We start from the raw sequence: 19,734 nt of genomic DNA on the forward strand, positions 1-19,734 counted from the left end.
GTCAATCAGCAGTGACTGTTCATGAGGAAAATATCAAGAGGTGAAAAGTGATCTTATATTTATTGTTTAAAATTCATCTCTCATCCCAATCACCTCAGTTCCCAACCACACCATCTGTCTAGTGCTGTCTAGAGTCATATGTTGACTTCTTTGAGTCAAGTTAATAACTAATATTCAAATCATAATGACAGTCCAGTCAGTGAATGAATGAATGAATGAATGAAGTCTGTTTGTGTTTGTAAAGTCTTTTCATCAGCGCGAGTGTAAGCTAAACAAAGGTGAATTTATAAATATGATCTGTCATCATTTATTGTTGACACTGAGCCTATGCAAGAAAACTCATTGATTCAGACAGATGCTCAGGTGTCCACAGGAGAAATAACAACACTCAGAGAAAGAAAAAGAAAATGACAGTCTATGAGATAAAAACATCTGGAGAGAGTTTTTGAGTCTATCAATCACATTCACCTCATTATATATCTGCTTCAGCGGGTGGGAGGACAGAACTGATCTTCAGATGATCCGACTGAACAAACGATGTGTCAGACACTTCAGGATCTTCTCGAGTTTTCCACAGCTTCAGTGTTAAACAGTAAGATTGTGATCACAGGTTTAAACGGATTTATGTAGTATAAGACTAACAACAACAATGATGTCAAGGTTTTTCATTTTGCCCTATAAGTGTTGTTTGTAATGAAGAGTTTGAGTCGCAATTGTTTGCCATTTACAAGGCACTGAAGACTCACTCACTTTGAAGAAGTTGCATCACTTTTAAAGGATCATTGTGATTGTGATGCAGGAAAGAAAGTTGATATTCACCTCACACAGACTCTGAAAACACAGAAAATGTCAAGTATGCAGAAAGTTTGCTGTATCTGTTTACTTCTGAGTTATGGCAGAAAGTCTGAGCATGTGTTGAAACAGCTGACGATATGCTTTATAAATCCCTCACATCAGATAGAGATGTGTTCATGTGCACAGAGAACAAAGCGTTTAATGCTAAATGTATTTTTTCTGCTTATCTGACTGTGAGCCAATCAAAAGCTCTTTTCTACTTTAATTGTTTCTCTTCAGGATTTAATGAATGAGCAACCACTGAGATCTAACATCTGACTTTTCATTTTATGAAATTTGAGGAGACTGCGAGTTAAATGATGATGTTTGTCCAATTGTTCTCTTATTCTATATATATATTTGAACCTTTGAAACATTTCTCATCTCTCTGCTATAGAGGACAGATCATCACTTGAGTTCTGCTGAAACTTTCTGTCCTTCATCTTTACAGTCCAGTGAAGTTCATTCAGGATGTTAGTTGTGAAGTTCACCTTGTGAAATAAGGCCGGCCAGTGATGAGTCTTTGGCTTCAGGACAGCATTGCCACACATTCATGAAGAATACACAAAGGAATAAAGCAAACCGTGTGTGTTAAACACTTGCTTGTGTAGCTGGGTGTTCACACTTTTATTTAGGCCACTGCGATGTTTTTTTGTGCATTGAGCTGTCTCTCTCTCTCTCTATCTCTCTGTCTCTCTCTCTCTGTTTCCCTCATCTCATTTGTCATCATAGCCTGATTATTTCAGCCTCTCGGACTCTTTCCAGTCTGCTAACCTTCTTCTTCGTCCTGTACTCTGATCTCAGATCAGGTTCTGTCTCTTTCAGGCCTGGCTCACGGTCAGCTCTTTTAAACAGGTCTGCATCTGGATTCATGTTCTGATGTAAAGTGGCCTCTGTGAAATACTTGATTTTAAATAGTCAATGTGTGTGTGTGTGTGTGTGTGTGTGTGTGTGTGTGTGTGTGTGTGTGTGTGTGTGTGTGTGTGTGTGTGTGTGTGTGTTTGTGTGTGTAATCCTGTTAAGATAGCTGCACTTTAAACATCATCTCTGTTTCTTTATTTTGGAGTTGAAGCATCATCTCAAGCACCTCAGCGATGTCTTTATGTGTTGATTTTCTCTCCTCTGATCCTTTGATCTTTACTAAGAGTCTGTGTGAATATGATGTTGTCTTTGTGGATGGAGTGCTGATATCTATAATAGATGTGATGATTACCTCTCTGCACTCACGTCCTCTTACTGAAGGAAATGAGACTTCATAAACACACACAGAGATGAGACAGAGAGACTTCTCACATCATCCGAGAATGAGAAACAAACAGATATATTCACTGTGAACAACAGCTGAGGTGTTGAGAAGATCTGTGAAAGTCTACTGACCTGAGATCAGATCCCACAGATCAGTCACATTCCACCATAGATTCATGTTTACAGTCTATTTAGTTTACTAACAGTCTGCAGGTAAATATCCCAACCTTTATGAATTGTGTGGTTTTTTTGTCTATATTCAGTCGCAAACAGTGTTATGATGCAGCTGGAAACTTTATTGCCCTCATAAATCTTCACTCGCTGCCCTATAATGACAAAGTGAAAACCAAAAATAGTAATTTAAAGCTGCAAGCAGCAATGGAAGGGCCCTCGCACACATGTACACCGCCACCTGATGGCCGTAGGAAAACAATGGGTATATGAATTTTAGTGTGTAAATATATGTAGATATTCTTCTAATAAGACTGGCCAAATATGATGTTGATATTGTTAAATCTCTTAGAGCAGTAAATCAGTGTTTCCTGCTGCCTCTGGGTGGCGCTATGACTGTATCTGTATTTTGTTGTTGATGTGTTCAGGCCGGGACCCTTATTAACCATACGAAGTATGGGGCAGGTCGGACATTGTATGCCTGAATGACAACAACTTCATGTTTCATGGTGAAACATCACGGACACATCCTTCAACGTAAAGTCAAGATCTTTGTTATTTATCATCGCAAAGTCCTTAAAGTCGCCATGAAACGGAAGTAGCGATTGACTTATTTTCTCCGCGTTTACGTATATCCGAATGAAACAGCTTCTGAAATGAAATAAGGCAGGGCTGGATTTGAATTTGTCCATCGAGATCTGATTGGATGTTTGAAGTTGAGTCGTGTTGCTAATTGCTAATCGCTGCGATCTTCCCCCGGACCCCGCCCACCTGCCAAACCACAGATAAATCATTTGTTAATAATACCACAATATAAAAAAAATATATATAGTTTTTCATTATAATTTCATTGCGACTTTAAGATCTGTCTGACCAAATAAGATGATGATCTAAATCTAATTACATTTCTATAAAATCACCTGACATTGTCATAAAACCTGACATTTCCTGTGGCCAGCAGGTGGCGCTATGACTGTAACTGAATATTGGCATGGAAATGTGTTCAGGCCGAGACTCTTATCAAACATGTGAAGCGTGGTTCAGATTGGACATTGTATGCCTGAGTTAGAACCACTTCCTGTTTCATGGCGAAAACGCAGAAATTTGTCAGGCCGCCACGCACACGCCCTTCAATGAAAAGTCAAAAGCTCCGCAATTTAACGTTGCAAAGGCATTTAGATGAGACTGACCAAATATGATGATGATCTGATCAAATCTCTAGGAGGAGTTTGTTAAAGTATGAAGCCAGGAAATGGCAAAATTTGCACAGAAATCACAGCAAAAATTCAAAATGGCCGACTTCCTGTGGGGTTAAGAGCTTTGCTCCAAGAGACTTTTTTTACACACCCACTTCTGATGCCTATACCACATGTACATTTTTGCCACTTCTGACATGTGTGCAAAGTTTCATGAGTTTTCGAGCATGTTTAGGCCCTCAAAAATGCGATTCATTTCAGAGAAGATAAAGAAACTGTGCAAAAACAATAGGGCTTTGCACCCACGGTGCCTCGGTGTTCGGGCCTAAAAACACTGAAATATCACATTGTCATAAGTATTCAGACCTTTTACGCAGTATTTACTCAGTTGAAGCACCTTTGGCAGCCATTACAGTTTTTTGGGTATGACACATCAAGCTTTGCACATTTTCTGCCATTCTTCTTTTCAAATCCTCTCAAGCTCAGTCAGGTTAAATGGGAAGTGTGGTTTTCAGGTCTCTTCAGAGATGTTTGAAAGGGTTTAAGTCACTTATGTGTTGTCTTGGCTGTGTTTTTTGGGTTCCTGTCATGTTAGCAGGTGAAACTTTAGCCCAGTCTGAGGTCCTGTGAAAGAGGTTTTCATTCAGGATACATCTGTCTGTCGCCTGTTACAGTGCTCTGAATCTCTCTGATGTGTAATAAATTAAGGTTTGACTTCATCTGCAGTCCTGTTGTTGATGTTCAGGTATTATTCACCTGTGATTCTGGTATTGATTGTAAAGCTGATGATGCAGGGGTCTGGCATCTGCCGTACATCCATGACCTTCTCCTACATCATGAAAGATTTCTGTGAATATGAAAAGGTCACACATTCACTATTAATGTCTGTTAGTTGTAATCGATGAGAAGGATGATGTGTGTTTGTTTGATGGTCTCAGGTACTCATTCCAGGACGAGGAGGACATGTTCATGGTGGTTGACCTGCTGTTAGGAGGAGACCTGCGTTACCATCTTCAGCAGAACGTCCCTTTCACTGAGGAAGCTGTAAAACTCTACCTGTGTGAGATGACTCTGGCGCTGGATTACCTGCAGAGTCAGCACATCATACACAGGTGCGTACACACACGTCACACACACACACACACACACACACACACACACACACGTGTGCGCTCGTACGTCACTGTAAGATTAAGATTACGGTTCAGAGGTTTGTACACTTGTTTGTTTGACTTTAGTCAGTGTGTTTATTATCAGAACTGTATGTGCGAGTCTGTATTTGTCTTTTTCACACTGATTTACGTTCAGAGGTCAGATCAGCTCAATGCAGAGCCTCCACTGGGTCCTGATCTGAGATCAGCTAATTGACTCTGTCTGTACACAGCACCAGTACAATCTGGATACAGTGTGTATGTGTGTGTGCGCATGTGTGTGTGTGTGTGTGTGTGTGTGTGTGTGTGTGTGTGTGTGTGTGTGTGTGTGTGTGTGTGTACACAAACTCATTACCCGCAGGGATTCGTTTTTGTGTAGTTGTGTTGTGTGCTTTGGTTTTTGGACCCATCGTGCAGACAGAATCAAGAGTAAATCTTCAGTGTTGCTTTATTTCTGTCTTTCTGTGCTATGATGAGAGTAAATGTTTGGAGTATGTGTCTGTCCACTCATATTGCCCACCGGAGGCTTTTAAAAGAACGCCTCTCTGTCTGTATTATTATTTACTTGCACTATATTGGGCTGAAGTGTTTCTTAGCAACAGCGTGCAGTGACTCTCAGCTGTCAGCAGGGTAAATTAGTTCAAGAGGAGGATTTTCCTTTCTTCAGTGAACGCGTCGATTCGAGAAACTCTCGGCTGATGTGATGTTTGGAGCGGTTTCAGGTGGAATCAGACATCTGAGCCAAACGTCTGTCAGATCATTCAGAGATCAGTTTTACTGTGCTTCATACTGAGCTTTAGTGATGAATCAGAATGACGATTTACATTGAACAGCTGAAACTACACTCAGATATTGAAGAGTTAAAGATCATCATCTCAGATAAATGTTTATGCTCTTCATGTATAAGTCACTTTGGTAAAATGCATCTTCTACATGAATGAATGTAAATGTCCTATAAAGAGCTTCATATAAACCGTGTGTAAAATCTCTCCACGCAGGGACATCAAACCTGACAACATTCTGCTGGATGAACAAGGTGAGTTCAGTACAGTAAAGTATATGAGCCTGATGTCTCACAGGATACAGAAATGGTTCAAGGAAAAATATAAAGACTCAAGGACTCACTGTTCCACTAAACATCTTTATTATCCCGCTCGCTCTATTTCAGACGTTTCCTTTCTTTATTAGATCATTAGATGTTCTCAATTCTTCCCGTGAATCCTTCACATTCTCTGATTATCTGCTATTTGTCCAGTTAAGTGTTTAGTGTCTCTCTTCTCTTTAGGTCACGCACATCTGACGGACTTCAACATCGCTACAATAATCAAAGACGGTGAACGAGCCACAGCCCTCGCTGGTACCAAACCATACATGGGTGAGTTTCTACCAAAACACAGAAAGTTCACAGACCTCACACATAAAAAACAAACCCTTCCTCAATCTGATTATTAATGTTGTATCAATACTTCAGATAAACAGACTGAGATGATATGAGACACATGATCTGATGTGTTTGCTTTCTAAACAGCTCCAGAGATCTTTCAGTCATTCATGAGCGGAGGATCAGGTTATGCCTTTGAGGTTGACTGGTGGTCGTTGGGTGTGACCATTTTTGAGGTTCTGCGAGGTTGGGTAAGATTCATCTTCTGGATTATTTGAAAGATGCTTAACGTCACTTCTGTCAAAAACGAAATTATTGATATGAACTAAATTATATGTTTAACAGATTATGTTCATCAAATACTTTCGCTTCCAATCCCCATAATCTCAGCCTCAGGCCATTCAGATTCTCATTTTTTGGCAGATTCCAATAAGGGTGCATTCACATTATTCAAACCAAATCATGCCCCAGAGCGATTGTCACCCCTCCCTACTCCCCCAGAAGCACTCACACTGTACTTTTATCGATTCGACCCCAGGCGTGCTTTCGTCATTAGCATGTGAACCCATCGTAATGTTGAGTCTGTGTTTTTTATTTAAAGTCATTTGGTGCGTGATGACTTACAGCCCTCTCACATGTCATCGTATTGCTTAGTTGATCTGTCACGTGTGTAGCTCAGACATTCACGTAACCCCACTGCACGCGTCAGAGGGTTTTTAAGATAAATGTCAGTGATCGTGCAATAGACGTCTCTCCTTTTGAATCATGCTCAGGTGCGATTAGCGATCACACTGCGCCATCCCCTTCGAGCCCAAGTGAATCCAGCCCACCTCTGCAATCCAGCCAGGGTACGATTAACCCTAGTTTAACACTAGTCTAACAAACTAGGCTTTTGGGGTCAAACGTGCCTGAGCGCGGTTTGGTTTGGATAATGTGAATGCGCCCTAACTCTTTCCCCACCACTGATGAGTTATCTTGCAAATTAAGAGAAAACACTTCCCTGACAATGACGCTTCCCTGACCAGATTTTACGGGAATCTATGGCTGTTTCTCAATTCCAAGAACGCAAAGAACGGACTTGTGTTCTCGTGGAGACTGGTCTTGCAAGGCGACCTCGGAAGAACGAACTCAGAAGGTCGTGAGAACACAAAACGCACTCGTGAGAATTGAGATGTGTGCGATCTTCCTGCTGGTCACGTGACCTCCCCAGATTTCGGTGCGCAAGTCTGCACCATAGGTTAAGAGTCTGGAGAAATAACAATGCTCTCTCTCTCTCTCTCTCTCTCTCTCTCTCTCTCTCTCTCTCTCTCTCTGTCTCTCTCTCTCTCTCTCTCTCTCTCAGAGGCCGTATGATATCCACAGCAGTAATTCAGTGGAGTCTCTGCTGCAGTTGTTCAGTACAGTCAGTGTTCAGTATAGTTCAACCTGGCACAAAGATCTCATCTCACTGCTGAGAAAGGTGAGCATTTGTAATAAACTAGTTGTAGTCTTTTGAGTCTTTAGTGATGACTTGAAAACTCATTGAAGGTAACATAATCATACACACACTTGATCATGACTTGATCACAGATGCTTTTAAAATCAACCTGGTAACCTTCCTGCCAGACTCTTTATCGACTAGACCAAGACTGTCTGTTGTGTGAAATCTCTGTCGTTGTACTGAAACTTTTGGCAAATGTAGCTGATCAGGATGAAGTAGAGAAGAGAGAGAGAACAGTCAGAAAACATGAAGAGTAAAGAGAGAATAAAAGAGTAATGACAGATGATGAGAATAATACAGACAGATGGATGAGCGGAGAGGAAACTGTGTGAAGAGAATTCATTTACAATAAGACTGAACATTCAAACAGAATTACAATCTTAACAAATGATGCCGAGGATTGTGGGATTAACTAAACCGAGTATTTTATAGAGTTTTTAATTTCCCTTAAAAAGAAATAATAACAGTTATTTACCTACAGTATAGTGCTGTAAAATACATGTGGATAACACAGATTATAACTTTGATTGGAAATGTTTATGAACTTGTTTACTAGCCTCAAGAAATGACAAGAGAAATGACAGATTTTTCTTTTGAATGGAGTTAAGGACAGGTGATGGAGAAATGGAGGTCATCAAACACGCATACAGTCTGATTATAAATGAGCGTTCACACAGTTTGTGGTTCATGTGAATCAGTTTGATCAATTCTTTGTGTCTGGACTCAGAGGAGACGGTCTGAACCTTTAGGAATAATAGTAGACGACCGTACCCGAAACCATCCACAGATATCGTTTTCCTGACAGATGAGAAGACAGAGAAACGCTGCCGTGTGACAGTCGCACATTCAGTACAGACAGCTGGCATCATTTCATAAAAAAATTACACAATTTATATCAGAAACACTTTAATTATGAACAAACAGAGAAACCTGTTGTCTGTATTTCAGCAGCGCCACCTATAGAGAAGATTCAAATGATTAGCTATTGGCAGTGATATTATTATTATTATTATTATTATTATTTGTGTTTGCATTGTTACAGTGTTAATGAATCTATGAATCAACATTGAAATAATTCTTGTTCTTTAGATATTTGTGGTCATACTGTGATCATTAGGGTTACAAAAAAATAGTGTTTGCCTCTGTAATCTTGCATTAAAGGGCACATATTATAACCATTTTTATAAGATGTAATATAAGTCTCAGGTGTTTGGGAAGTTTAAGATTAAAATATTCAATTCAATTTTATTTATATAGCACTTTTCACAATTGTTTAATTGTTTTAAACCCTTACGTGTTGTTAAATGCCAATACATGACACAAAGGGGCAGTTTCCTGGACCAGGATTAGCTTAATCCAGGACTAGGCCTTAGTTTAATTAGGAAATATAACTAGTTTTAACAAACATGCCTTACTAAAAACATTACTTGTGTGCATTTTGAGGTAAAACAAAGGGCACTGATGTATTTTAAGATATGTAAGTGAAAGTTGTTTTCAGTTTGGAGAGCTCTTAAAAGTGTTTAAGTCTTGGACTAGTCTAATCCCTGTCCGGGAAACCACCCCAAAAAGTAGTAACTAAAAGATCAAAACTACCAAATGTTTACAAAAAAATCCTGATTTTAACTCCTGAGGACCCAGTCCCGGGTACAAAATTTCGTATTTTGACTCAAATAAAATATTCTTTTAATCTTTAATGGTCCATCATGGACCCCAGTAACACATATGGGATACTGTTTGAAAGCTTAGACTCTCTACTTTCTCCAGATATGCATCACTTTGAGAAATCTTTTACTGTAAGAAAGTTATTTACACTTAATTTACACTATCACCCCCCCCCACAATTTTTATATGATTTAATATTCACGTATTTCATATTTTTCAAGTATGACAAACATGGGCAAGTCTTATATCAAATGAAAGCTCTCATTCTCAGGAATAAGGCTACATCGTTATTTTTGTTCTATTATTATCACATATCCAACAATAGTTGAATGAATAATAAGGTAAAAAATCGTCTTTTGTAAACATATGGGAAAACTGAGTGTGGACTGCCTCAGATAGCACATATAGCCACAAATGATACACCATCTTTTCTCTTAGGTCCTACTCTAAAAAATGAGTCCATTCACAGCATTTTCTTAGGTTGTGTGCATGAATAATCCCTTGTTATTTATTATATGTCCAAAACAAAAAATTAATATTTATATGAAAAATGTATTTTCGGACACTTCAGTAAAATGAAAATAACTTTTGAATGCGACATGCTAAAGAGATCATTCTTTTTTTGGGTGTTTACTGTCTGCTGCTGGTAACAACCAGAACTGTCTGCAGTCTGCTAGAGCACCCAGAACCAGAGTTATACACTATCAAAGGCAGTATTTACAACATATAAAAAGAAAATTTGGTGTTTCATCATATGAAAAACAACATAAATAACACTATTTGTCACAAACAGCAGCTTTTTATGTAACTTCAAAGGGTTTTCTTTAAAATGATATAAAGCAATTGCATTTATTCCACTGTATGTGCTTATGGGAGCACTTCAAATGTTTTTAGGCAGAAATTGTATACAAAAAGGGTATTATTCCTCCCATCAGTTGGAGTAAAATAACTTTTGCATAGATTATGATAGAGAAAAAAATATTTTTTCCTCTGTAAGCTGGCAATTGCTTGAATCAAACAAAACTGTCTGCAGGGAGCTGAGGCACTCAGGGCCAGAGTTATACACTTTTAAATAAAAACTTTAGAAAAAAAACATCAAAAAGCGCCTATTTATTTTTGTGTTTATTAGAGGACTGACATCACATACAACCATGTTTAGCACTTTCAACAGTGATTTATGTAATTTCAAAGGGTTTCCTGTAAAATGATACCAAACATTTGTATGTAAACCTCTGCATGTGGGTATGGGAAGCTTTTGAAATTGGGTAGGCCAAATCCAGGCGAAAATCCCCAAAATAGCTTCAGGGTGGAAGAAGTTAATTGCCAAGTTCTTATTAGCGTAGGGACCGATCGCATGTACTGCCAGTGTAATACAGTATAATGATTGAAAATCTGCTTAGTTCTGGACAGGCTAACTATTGTGGCATGAGTATATTTCCACACGAGTTATGTGATAGTGTTTTTAGTTTAGACTTAAATTGATTGCCTGTGTCTGATTCCTGAAAATACCCCGCAGATCATTTATTATTGCATGTCCAATATGTCCCTATTTAAGTAGGAGCAAAAAGCACTCTTTTCATTGTGTGTACCTTTAAATACAAATCAGCTACAGCTCCTCACTCCCTTACCAACATACAGCTTTTGTGTGAAATTAAGTCAGTCAGTGGCTGTGGGCGGGGCTTAATCAGTGTGATGTCACTTTAACAAGAGAACTAGAACAGCATGTTTAATGTGACTCCTTTGGTTTAATGGGGGTTAAAAATGAAGAGTGGGTGGATTTTTGTCATTGTGGAATTGTTGTGTTCACACACTGCTAACACACATTTATATCCAAACACCCTAGAAAAGTGAATTTTACATATTATGGTTTCATGTTTTCAAGATGAACTTCAAGAGGCAAACAGAAATCCTGACCCTGCCTTCATGTTACTGTTCTGTTATACATCAGAAATAAATCTCATTTAACTTAATCTACACTTCTGTGTTGTTTTGTGTGTCTGATGGTTGTGTATATGCTGTAGTTATTGACGGTGAACCCCGAGCATCGTTTCTGTGGTCTGGCTCAGATGCAGACGGCGCTCTATCTCTCTGATGTCAACTGGGATGATGTTTATGAGAAGAAAGTGGAGCCCGGGTTTGTTCCCAATGTGAGATGAACCTGTAAACACACAAACACTACAAGAGAATATTCAGAATATATGTGGCACTATATGAAAATATGTATTTTAAATTAAGATGATCTCTGCATGCAGTTAATGTTTATAGTAGATTCATGATCTGCTGTTACTCTTCACAAGACCCGTCTAATCCTCTGTTACTGACTGAAAAACATCACAAATAGTCATGAGAAAAAGCTAAGACGAGTGTGTCTGTGAGGGTGTGCTTTATTATCTGTACTCCATACTTTCTAATGTAGGGTTTCTTTGCTTTGTGTGGCACAACAGAAAGGTCGTCTGCACTGTGACCCGACTTTTGAGCTAGAAGAGATGATCCTGGAGTCTCGTCCTCTACATAAGAAGAAAAAACGACTGGCCAAAAACAGATCCAGAGATAACAGCAAAGATTCTCAGTCTGTAAGTCACCAGAACATCTCACAACACGACGTCTCACTCCTTCTGCTGATGCTCCTTACTGTCACATGCTGACACAACACATGTGAACGTCTCACTCCACGTCTCACTCCATTCCGTCTCACAACACACGTGAATGTCTCACTCTTTCTGCTGATGCTCCTCACTGTCACACATTGACACAACACATGTGAACGTCTCACTCCACGTCTCACTCCACTCCATCTCACAACAGACGTGAATGTCTCACTCCTTCTCCTGACGCTCCTTACTGTCACACACTGACACGACACACGTGAACGTCTCACTCCACTCCGTCTCACTGTCACACATGAACGTCTCACTCTTTCTGCTGATGCTTCTCACTGTCACACATGAACGTCTCACTCTTTCTGCTGACGCTCCTCACTGTCACACGCTGACACAACACACACGTGAACGTCTCACTCCACGTCTCACTCCACTCCATCTCACAACACACGTGAACGTCTCACTCCTTCTCCTGACGCTCCTCACTGTCACACGCTGACACAACACATGTGAACGTCTCACTCCACGTCTCACTCCACTCCGTCTTACAACAAACGTGAACGTCTTCCTCCTTCTGCTGACGCTCCTCACTGTCACACACTGACACAACACACGTGAACGTCTCACTCCACGTCTCACTCCACTCCATCTCACAACACACGTGAACGTCTCACTCCTTCTGACGCTCCTCACTGTCACACGCTGACACAACACACGTGAACGTCTCACTCCACGTCTCACTCCACTCCATCTCACAACACACGTGAATGTCTCACTCCTTCTGCTGATGCTCCTTACTGTCACACATTGACACAACACATGTGAACGTCTCACTCCACGTCTCACTCCACTCCGTCTCACAACACACGTGAACGTCTTCCTCCTTCTGCTGATGCTCCTCACTGTCACACGCTGACACAACACACGTGAACGTCTCACTCCACGTCTCACTCCACTCTATCTCACAACACACGTGAATGTCTCACTCCTTCTCCTGACGCTCCTCACTGTCACACGCTGACACAACACACGTGAACGTCTCACTCCACGTCTCACTCCACTCTGTCTCACAACACACGTGAATGTCTCACTCCTTCTGCTGACGCTCCTTACTGTCACACGCTGACACAACACACACGTGAATGTCTCACTCCACGTCTCACTCCACTCGGTCACACAACACACGTGAACGTCTCACTCCTTCTCCTGACGCTCCTCACTGTCACACGCTGACACAACACACGTGAATGTCTCACTCCACGTCTCACTCCACTCTGTCACACAACACACGTGAACGTCTCACTCCTTCTGCTGACGCTCCTCACTGTCACATTCTGACACAACACACTTGTGAATGTCTCACTCCACTCCATCTCACAACACACGTGAACGTCTCACTCCTTCTCCTGACGCTCCTCACTGTCACACACTGACACAACACACGTGAACGTCTCACTCGACGTCTCACTCCACTCCATCTCACAACACACAACATCTCACTCCTTCTGCTGACTCTCCTCACTGTCACACGGTGACACTCAGTCAAACTGCACTTCTGTGTAATACTCTGGTGTTTTACAGATAAAAAAATCTAAAGGGTAAAATATTAATTGGGTGTTTATGTTGCTCAGAACTCTATAGCTCAGTTATCTGTAAGCGTGACTGACATGCTGATGAGTTATCTGATTCCAGATGCCTTTTATTAGACATGTTATCCAGCTGTGTGATTTCAGAAATCCAGATCCGTTGCTTTGAACAGCATCTCTCTAATCAGATCAAAGCTAATTGAAATGATTATGAAGTCTGCACAGTTCTGCTGGGTTGCATGTGGAGAGAGTGAACACATCTGAAGATGAGCTTCTGTGGACTGAAGATACAGAGAGCAGGGAGATTATTACCTGAATGATTCAATTATAAAGCTTTCAGTGCCTTCTAGATTCTCTTGGAGTAAGTGAGGATATTTTAGGTGTGTGTGTGCGTGTGTGTGCGTGCGTGCGTGCGTGTGTGTGTGTGGTTATGACTGTCAGACTGTTGACTGATTAACATGTTATGTTGTTTGTCTTTGTGTTTGACGTCATTGCTCTCAGGAGAACGAGTATCTTCAGGAATGCCTTGAAGTCGTCCAGCAGGAGTTTATGATTTTCAACCGTGAAAAGTGAGACATTTAATTAAAGACTGTTGATCTTTCTCAAAACAGTGAGCTGAATAATTAGATGACATTTTAAAGCAGCATGTTTAGTATGTAGGCAGTCATTTTGTGATTAAGAAATGACTGTAAGGATGATGTTGACTTGAGGAGTTGTTTTCCATTTTTACGATGTTGCTTCCTACAATAGTAGACATCACAGCAGCTCACTTGTTTTGGGAACGGAGCATATGTACTGTATGTGTGTGAGTCTCTTATTGTTTCTGTTCATCTGTATTTCAGAGAAAGCATGTTTACATCATGCTGGTGTGTGTAAATGAGTGCAAGCTCCTATTTACCGTGGTAAAACACTGCAGTCATATATTCTCTCTCGCTCTCTCTCTTCACTAGAGAGAAAAATATCACTGCAGTCACGCTCTAAATTACTATCTCATTTATTATTTACCAGCATCTGCGTTACTGCATGAGCTACACTCTCTCTCTCACCCCCCCCCCCCCTTCTTTCTCTCTTTCTCTTTGTCTGTCTGTTGTAATTTATGTTTCTGATGCTATATTTAAAAGTGTCACATTATTCATGAACATTTATTTGACACTGAATGTGCTGCTGTGACATCACTGTTACTAACTGATCTGATTGCAGTTTTTGGTGGAAAAGAAAACTAGTTGGAAAAATCGTAATAAATTGACTTTATGTGTAAACAACCTGAATGTGTGTGTGTGTGTGTGTGTGTGTGTGTGTGTGTGTGTGTGTGTGTGTGTGTGCAGGTTAAGGCGTCGCCAGGAGGAGGAGACTGTTATGGGAGGTGATGGGGATGGAGAAGGAGCGGAGGCTGAAGATGGAGATCCAGACGCTGAGGGAGGAACGGAGGACGAAGAGGCGGAGCTTGAACCCGAGACCTCTAAACTGAGCATGTGCGGCTCTGTCTGCTCGTCTCCAGGAAGCTGCTAGCGTAATCACTATGCCTTTAAAACCCCCGAGCAGAACTCTGAAGGACCCTGAAGGCAGCACAGGTGAACCAGCACAGGTGTACAGACGGTCCGGGTCTCAATTTACTCTTTTACATCTCCATACATTTGTTGCCTGTAGGTCGCTCTCTAGAATAAATGTAAACTTCTATGCAACATGATTTTTAGCATGATGTAAATAGAGATTTTAGAGACTATTAAATGAAGGATATTTTGAGTTTAAAGCATTTTCCACATACTGACAGATTATTGGCTTTATGTTTTAATCTGTAGCGGTTTATATTATTGATGAGAGTTAATGATTACGCTGCAAAAAAATGACTTTCTAACTTAGTATTGTTGTCTTGTTTTCAGTACAAATTTCGAAACATTCTTAAATCAAGATGTATTTACTTGATGGGCAGAATGACCTGGGAGGAAAGGTCTATTTTTTGGAAAAACTTATGTACAGTTTAAGTGAATTTGAGGTTAAAACAAGCAAAAATATCTTCCAATGGGGTGAGAGAAAAAAATCTTTTTTCTTTAAACAATTTCTCACCCCATTGTTTTAAGCACAAATTCACTTAAATTTGATATTTTTTTGTCTAGAGACTAGACTTAGTTTCTTGGGTTATTTTGAGAATCAAAAAATTAATCTTGATTTAAGATATAGATTTTTAGATATTTGTACTGAAAACAAGACAACAACACTTTTTATTTGAGTGTGATTTATTGTAATAACATACAGCTGTGTTATTCAACATGAAGATATAATGAATCACATGCAGTACAGTAAAGTAGAGTATTTTTACAGTATTCCTGTAGCTCAGCATGGTGCTAACAACACCAGGGTCATTTCTTCATATACTGAGATCTTATAAATCAAAGGTGCATGTACATCACATACTGGATAAAAAACAAATGAGATGATTACATTTCAGAAGAGCATGAGCAAAGATGTAAATCAAGAAAAAGTGAAAGTTTTCATGTTAAGATTCACATCCTCTTTTTAAATCGGCCTGCTTCTTAATTTTGAGTCATGAAATGTATTGCAGTATTTTTCCAGATAGACCGAAGTACATTTAAATGTCTTGAAGTTACGTATGCCCATCATTACCATGAATTTACTAGCATTTACTGTAAATGACCTTAAAGCTAATAAACGTGAACTAAAGCCAGACAACTTTGATGAAGAAGATAATATACATTTGAGTCTTGTTGATCGACTCTTTAACCTCATATTGCTGTTAGTAGCCGTTTTATTTTTTTTAACTTTTCAATAATCTTTCTCTCCGCTCGCTGCTTTCGGCAACATGTTAGTTGCCATACTGCCTTTTGACTGTTAGACTTCTTAAACTACCACTCCATTGAGGGTTTGTGGTAAATCTGGACGTACGGTACAGGTACCAACCCAATTCATTCATCTCTGCTATTTACTGAGGTCTTGGCTTTTCTCTATAGGATATCAATTTAAGATTGATTTATAACACACAAGAGAGAAATATTTGCAGAGATTGTGTCCATGTGGCTTCAGTAGTTTCTCCGATGGGAATGTTTCTCTAGCGTAGCATGAATTCATTCAGTAGGAATTCTAGGAATAATTTAAGGTTTACGCTGTCGTCTCCGACAGTAACGTCTGCGTGTAGCATTCAGATGACTGCAGTGTATATAATCAAACACATCTTCCACAGTTTTATGTGGATCTGCTTACATAACCAAGTGTCTATAGATGACATATATAAATAAATGAATCGCTATCAAGGTTTTATGAAGCTCTGTCTGTCGTTTAAAATCTCTTTTCAAGTGTGCAGGCACAACTTGTAGGCAAATATGCCAAAGCTTTTTTACCATTTACATTTATAAACATATAAAGGAGTGCCTGTGTGTGCGTGTGACGCTAGTGTAAACACATCTGTAAACAAGCATTTATTATCAGAAGTAGGAAATGTTTCTGAAATATGAATAAAGCTGCAGTCAAAGCAGCAGAAACAGTGAAGAGATGTGAAAAACAAAAGTGCGTTCTGACGTTAAACTCCTGCATGTTTCACAAACTGCTTTATAACTCAACTGAAAGATACAATCAAGCTGTGTGTGCATGTGTGTGCGTGTGTGTGTGTGTGTGTGTGTGTGTGTGTGTGTGTGTGTGTGTGTGTGTGTGTGTTGTGTGTGTGTGTGTGTGTGTGTGTGTGTGTGTGTGTGTGTGTGTGTGTGTGTGTGTGTGTGTGTGCGTGTGTGTGTGTGTGTGTGTAAGGTTTCATGATGTTGATGAGATGAACGACTGCTTTCTCTTCTTTACTGATGAATGAGATGCAGAGGTTATGTTATCATTGTTAATGTATATGAACAGCATGATCTGTTAAACTAAAATCTCTTGAATATTTTGGCAACCCATAGATTGTTTTGATGACCAATAAAGTATTAATACAATATTAATATGAGTTTGCCTTTGTTTATTCCCAATTGATTGTGTGTGTTATGTGACAGTATAGCATGATGACAGCACAAGAAGAAGATGTTTTTCTCCATCACTTTTATAGAAACATGATCTCTTGCCATCTGCTTAGATTTACACCATCTGCTAAAACACAAATACTGAGACTTCATCAAGAAATCATTCAGCCGTTTTATAAATCAAACTCTCTCATCTGCTTCATGTTTTCATATGAAGTTTATACAAACACACAGATAACTACACTGCAAAAAAATGACTTGAGAAAATAAGTCTAGATTTTAGTGAATTTGTGCAAGCAGAAAACAAGCAGAAAATCTGCCAATTGGGTAAGAAGTTTTCTTGAATTAAGTGTTTAAGAAAAAGTTTCTTACCCCATTGGCAGATATGTTTTGCTTGTTTTAGAGGAGTCGATTCCCCCTTAATGGAATCGACTTTCAATTCTCAACACCTCAAAATAAATTTTTTAATCAATTCCCAGCCCTACAATGAAGTGATACAGAAATAGCTTTAACAAACACTAAACAGAAGCCCTAAACTGGAAATGATAGTGTATCAAACTCAATCAAAGGTAAAGAGTTTTGGGGGGTGTTTATTAAAGGTGACATAGAATGATTGAACGGAGTATTTATCCTTGTTCTGTGATGTGACATGTAGACAGTTTTTTTTGTTTGGGTCTGTAATGCCTTAGAAGCTTCCTAAAAACCTCTCTCAGATAGCTCTATTAGGGTGGGGGATTTTAAACAAGTGGTTTTGCACCTATTTGGCTCCCACTACTGGCTTAACTTGCAATCTCATTACTGATTGGCTGACTTTGCTGCCACTCAAAAAATGTAGCCAATTATTTTAAAGTGGAAGGGCAGTTAGATGCCTGTGATGTCATAAGCATCAGTTTTTCAGATTGGGCTGTTTTCTGGCTGACATTTCTAAAAGAGGAATTTCTATGAGACTGAGATGTTTAGCATGTTTAGCACTTTTTGTATGTTTGTGAATGTGGGTAGACTACCATTATTCAACAAAGACAAGGTAAAAATGGTTTTTCATTCTCTGTCCCCTTTAATAAAAACAAAAATCTTTGCAATGTAAAAACTTCCTTTACTAAAAACCCCAAAGATCAAAAGCCTCATTTATAAAGCGTGTACACGTGTAGATTTGATCGTAGAGAGCATGCACAAAAATCCACCTTATCGTTCATATAGAGCGCCACAGGGATGATGAATTATATGCCAACACAGAAGTTACGGGACACTGCGTTCTCACAAAAAGCCCATTCATTTTTTGCATAGATTAGCTTCTTGTCCAAAAGTTAATCTTAACAGATGAATACAAATGTTATGAATTTTAAAGTGTAAATTCATTTACTAGAAAATAAAAAGCTGTATTTTGACTTCAAAATTCATAAAAGTTGTGTTCATCTGTTGGACAAAACATGTAACCTTTGTTAAACACAGAGTTGTTTTTTTGTTGCGAAAATCTATGGAAAAAATGAATGGGCTTTTAGTGAAGTACCCAAAATATGTCATCCTTATGTCACTCTATTTATAAAATCGGTCGTAGACGTGGGAAAATGCTTAGAAGACGTACGCATTTTCGCCTGTCTGAGCTCTGCAAGTTTTTGGAAAAATTCAAACATTGACAGGCATCCTTTCATTTGTCAATGACATTTATTAGGCATGGTTTAAAGCTGGAGATCTAAAACTGTTCAGCTGCGCACAATAACAAGATCATTTGTGATTTATAGATTTCATATCTTAAATTGAGGCGTACACACATTTAGTTTATGAATCAATCACAGGTACGCACGCTTTAGATTAGTGGTTTTCAACTCTGTTCCTGGAGGCTCACTGCTCTGAACATTTTATATGTCTCTCTCATCTGACACAATCAGTTCAGTTCATAGAGAGCTCTACTCATGAGCTGATGATTTGATTCAGGATAGGGTTAAATAAGGGAGATATACAAAATGTGCATAGCAGTGCCTTCAGGAGTGAAAACCACTGATTTAGAGAAATAAACGTAAGCTCAAATTTAGGACTGTTTCTACGCAGCATTTTATAAATGAGGTCCCAGATGTTTGCTCTCTGCTGATCATCTGGATGTCAGGTCTGTGTTCTTCTCGTCCAGTATGTCTATGAGCGGTGCACCGCTGTCAGTGTCCAGCAGGGGGCTCCACTTAGGGGCCTCAATCACATCCAGCAGAGCTGCCAGTTCTGTTTCCAACATCTGTACGGTATCCTCCAGCCTCTGATGAGACATACATGACAAAATACGAGTGAAAATGAAGACGCCATAACACCACAGCAACAGTGATAAAAGCACACCATAATAATAATAATAATATATATGACGAAAGCCTCTCTATACTACACACATAATAAACCCTGTGAGGAGAACCAGAAGTTCAATGATGCACAAGAGGAAGAAAAACCTTTGAAGAAAGTGGACTCGACCGGGGTGACGGTTCTCTTCTAATA

At 39.4% G+C, this 19,734-nt stretch overlaps 1 protein-coding gene across 3 annotated transcripts in view; it reads left to right on the forward strand.

The window, feature by feature from the left end:
• LOC129415428 (serine/threonine-protein kinase 32C) overlaps positions 1-15,056 on the forward strand; it is a 32,419-nt gene extending 17,363 nt beyond the window's left edge. Inside the window, exons 4-13 of one of the 3 annotated variants that reach the window (XR_008634816.2) lie at positions 4,385-4,558; positions 5,596-5,633; positions 5,883-5,972; positions 6,126-6,229; positions 7,321-7,437; positions 11,142-11,267; positions 11,565-11,693; positions 13,523-13,667; positions 13,808-13,875; positions 14,632-14,702. Coding sequence is in view for 2 of the 3 variants with exons in the window: in XM_055169412.2 (XP_055025387.1) it covers positions 4,385-4,558; positions 5,596-5,633; positions 5,883-5,972; positions 6,126-6,229; positions 7,321-7,437; positions 11,142-11,267; positions 11,565-11,693; positions 13,808-13,875; positions 14,632-14,815 (1,030 nt within the window). In the remaining variant the exon portion in view is untranslated. Of the gene's footprint in view, positions 1-4,384; positions 4,559-5,595; positions 5,634-5,882; positions 5,973-6,125; positions 6,230-7,320; positions 7,438-11,141; positions 11,268-11,564; positions 11,694-13,522; positions 13,668-13,807; positions 13,876-14,631 lie in introns of all 3 variants that reach the window. The other 2 variants (XM_055169412.2, XM_055169413.2) reach the window with 2 other exon arrangements.
• Positions 15,057-19,734: the final 4,678 nt, after the last annotated feature.

This window comes from Misgurnus anguillicaudatus, chromosome 11, assembly GCF_027580225.2.
Source record: "Misgurnus anguillicaudatus chromosome 11, ASM2758022v2, whole genome shotgun sequence".
Taxonomy (NCBI): Eukaryota; Metazoa; Chordata; class Actinopteri; order Cypriniformes; family Cobitidae; genus Misgurnus; species Misgurnus anguillicaudatus.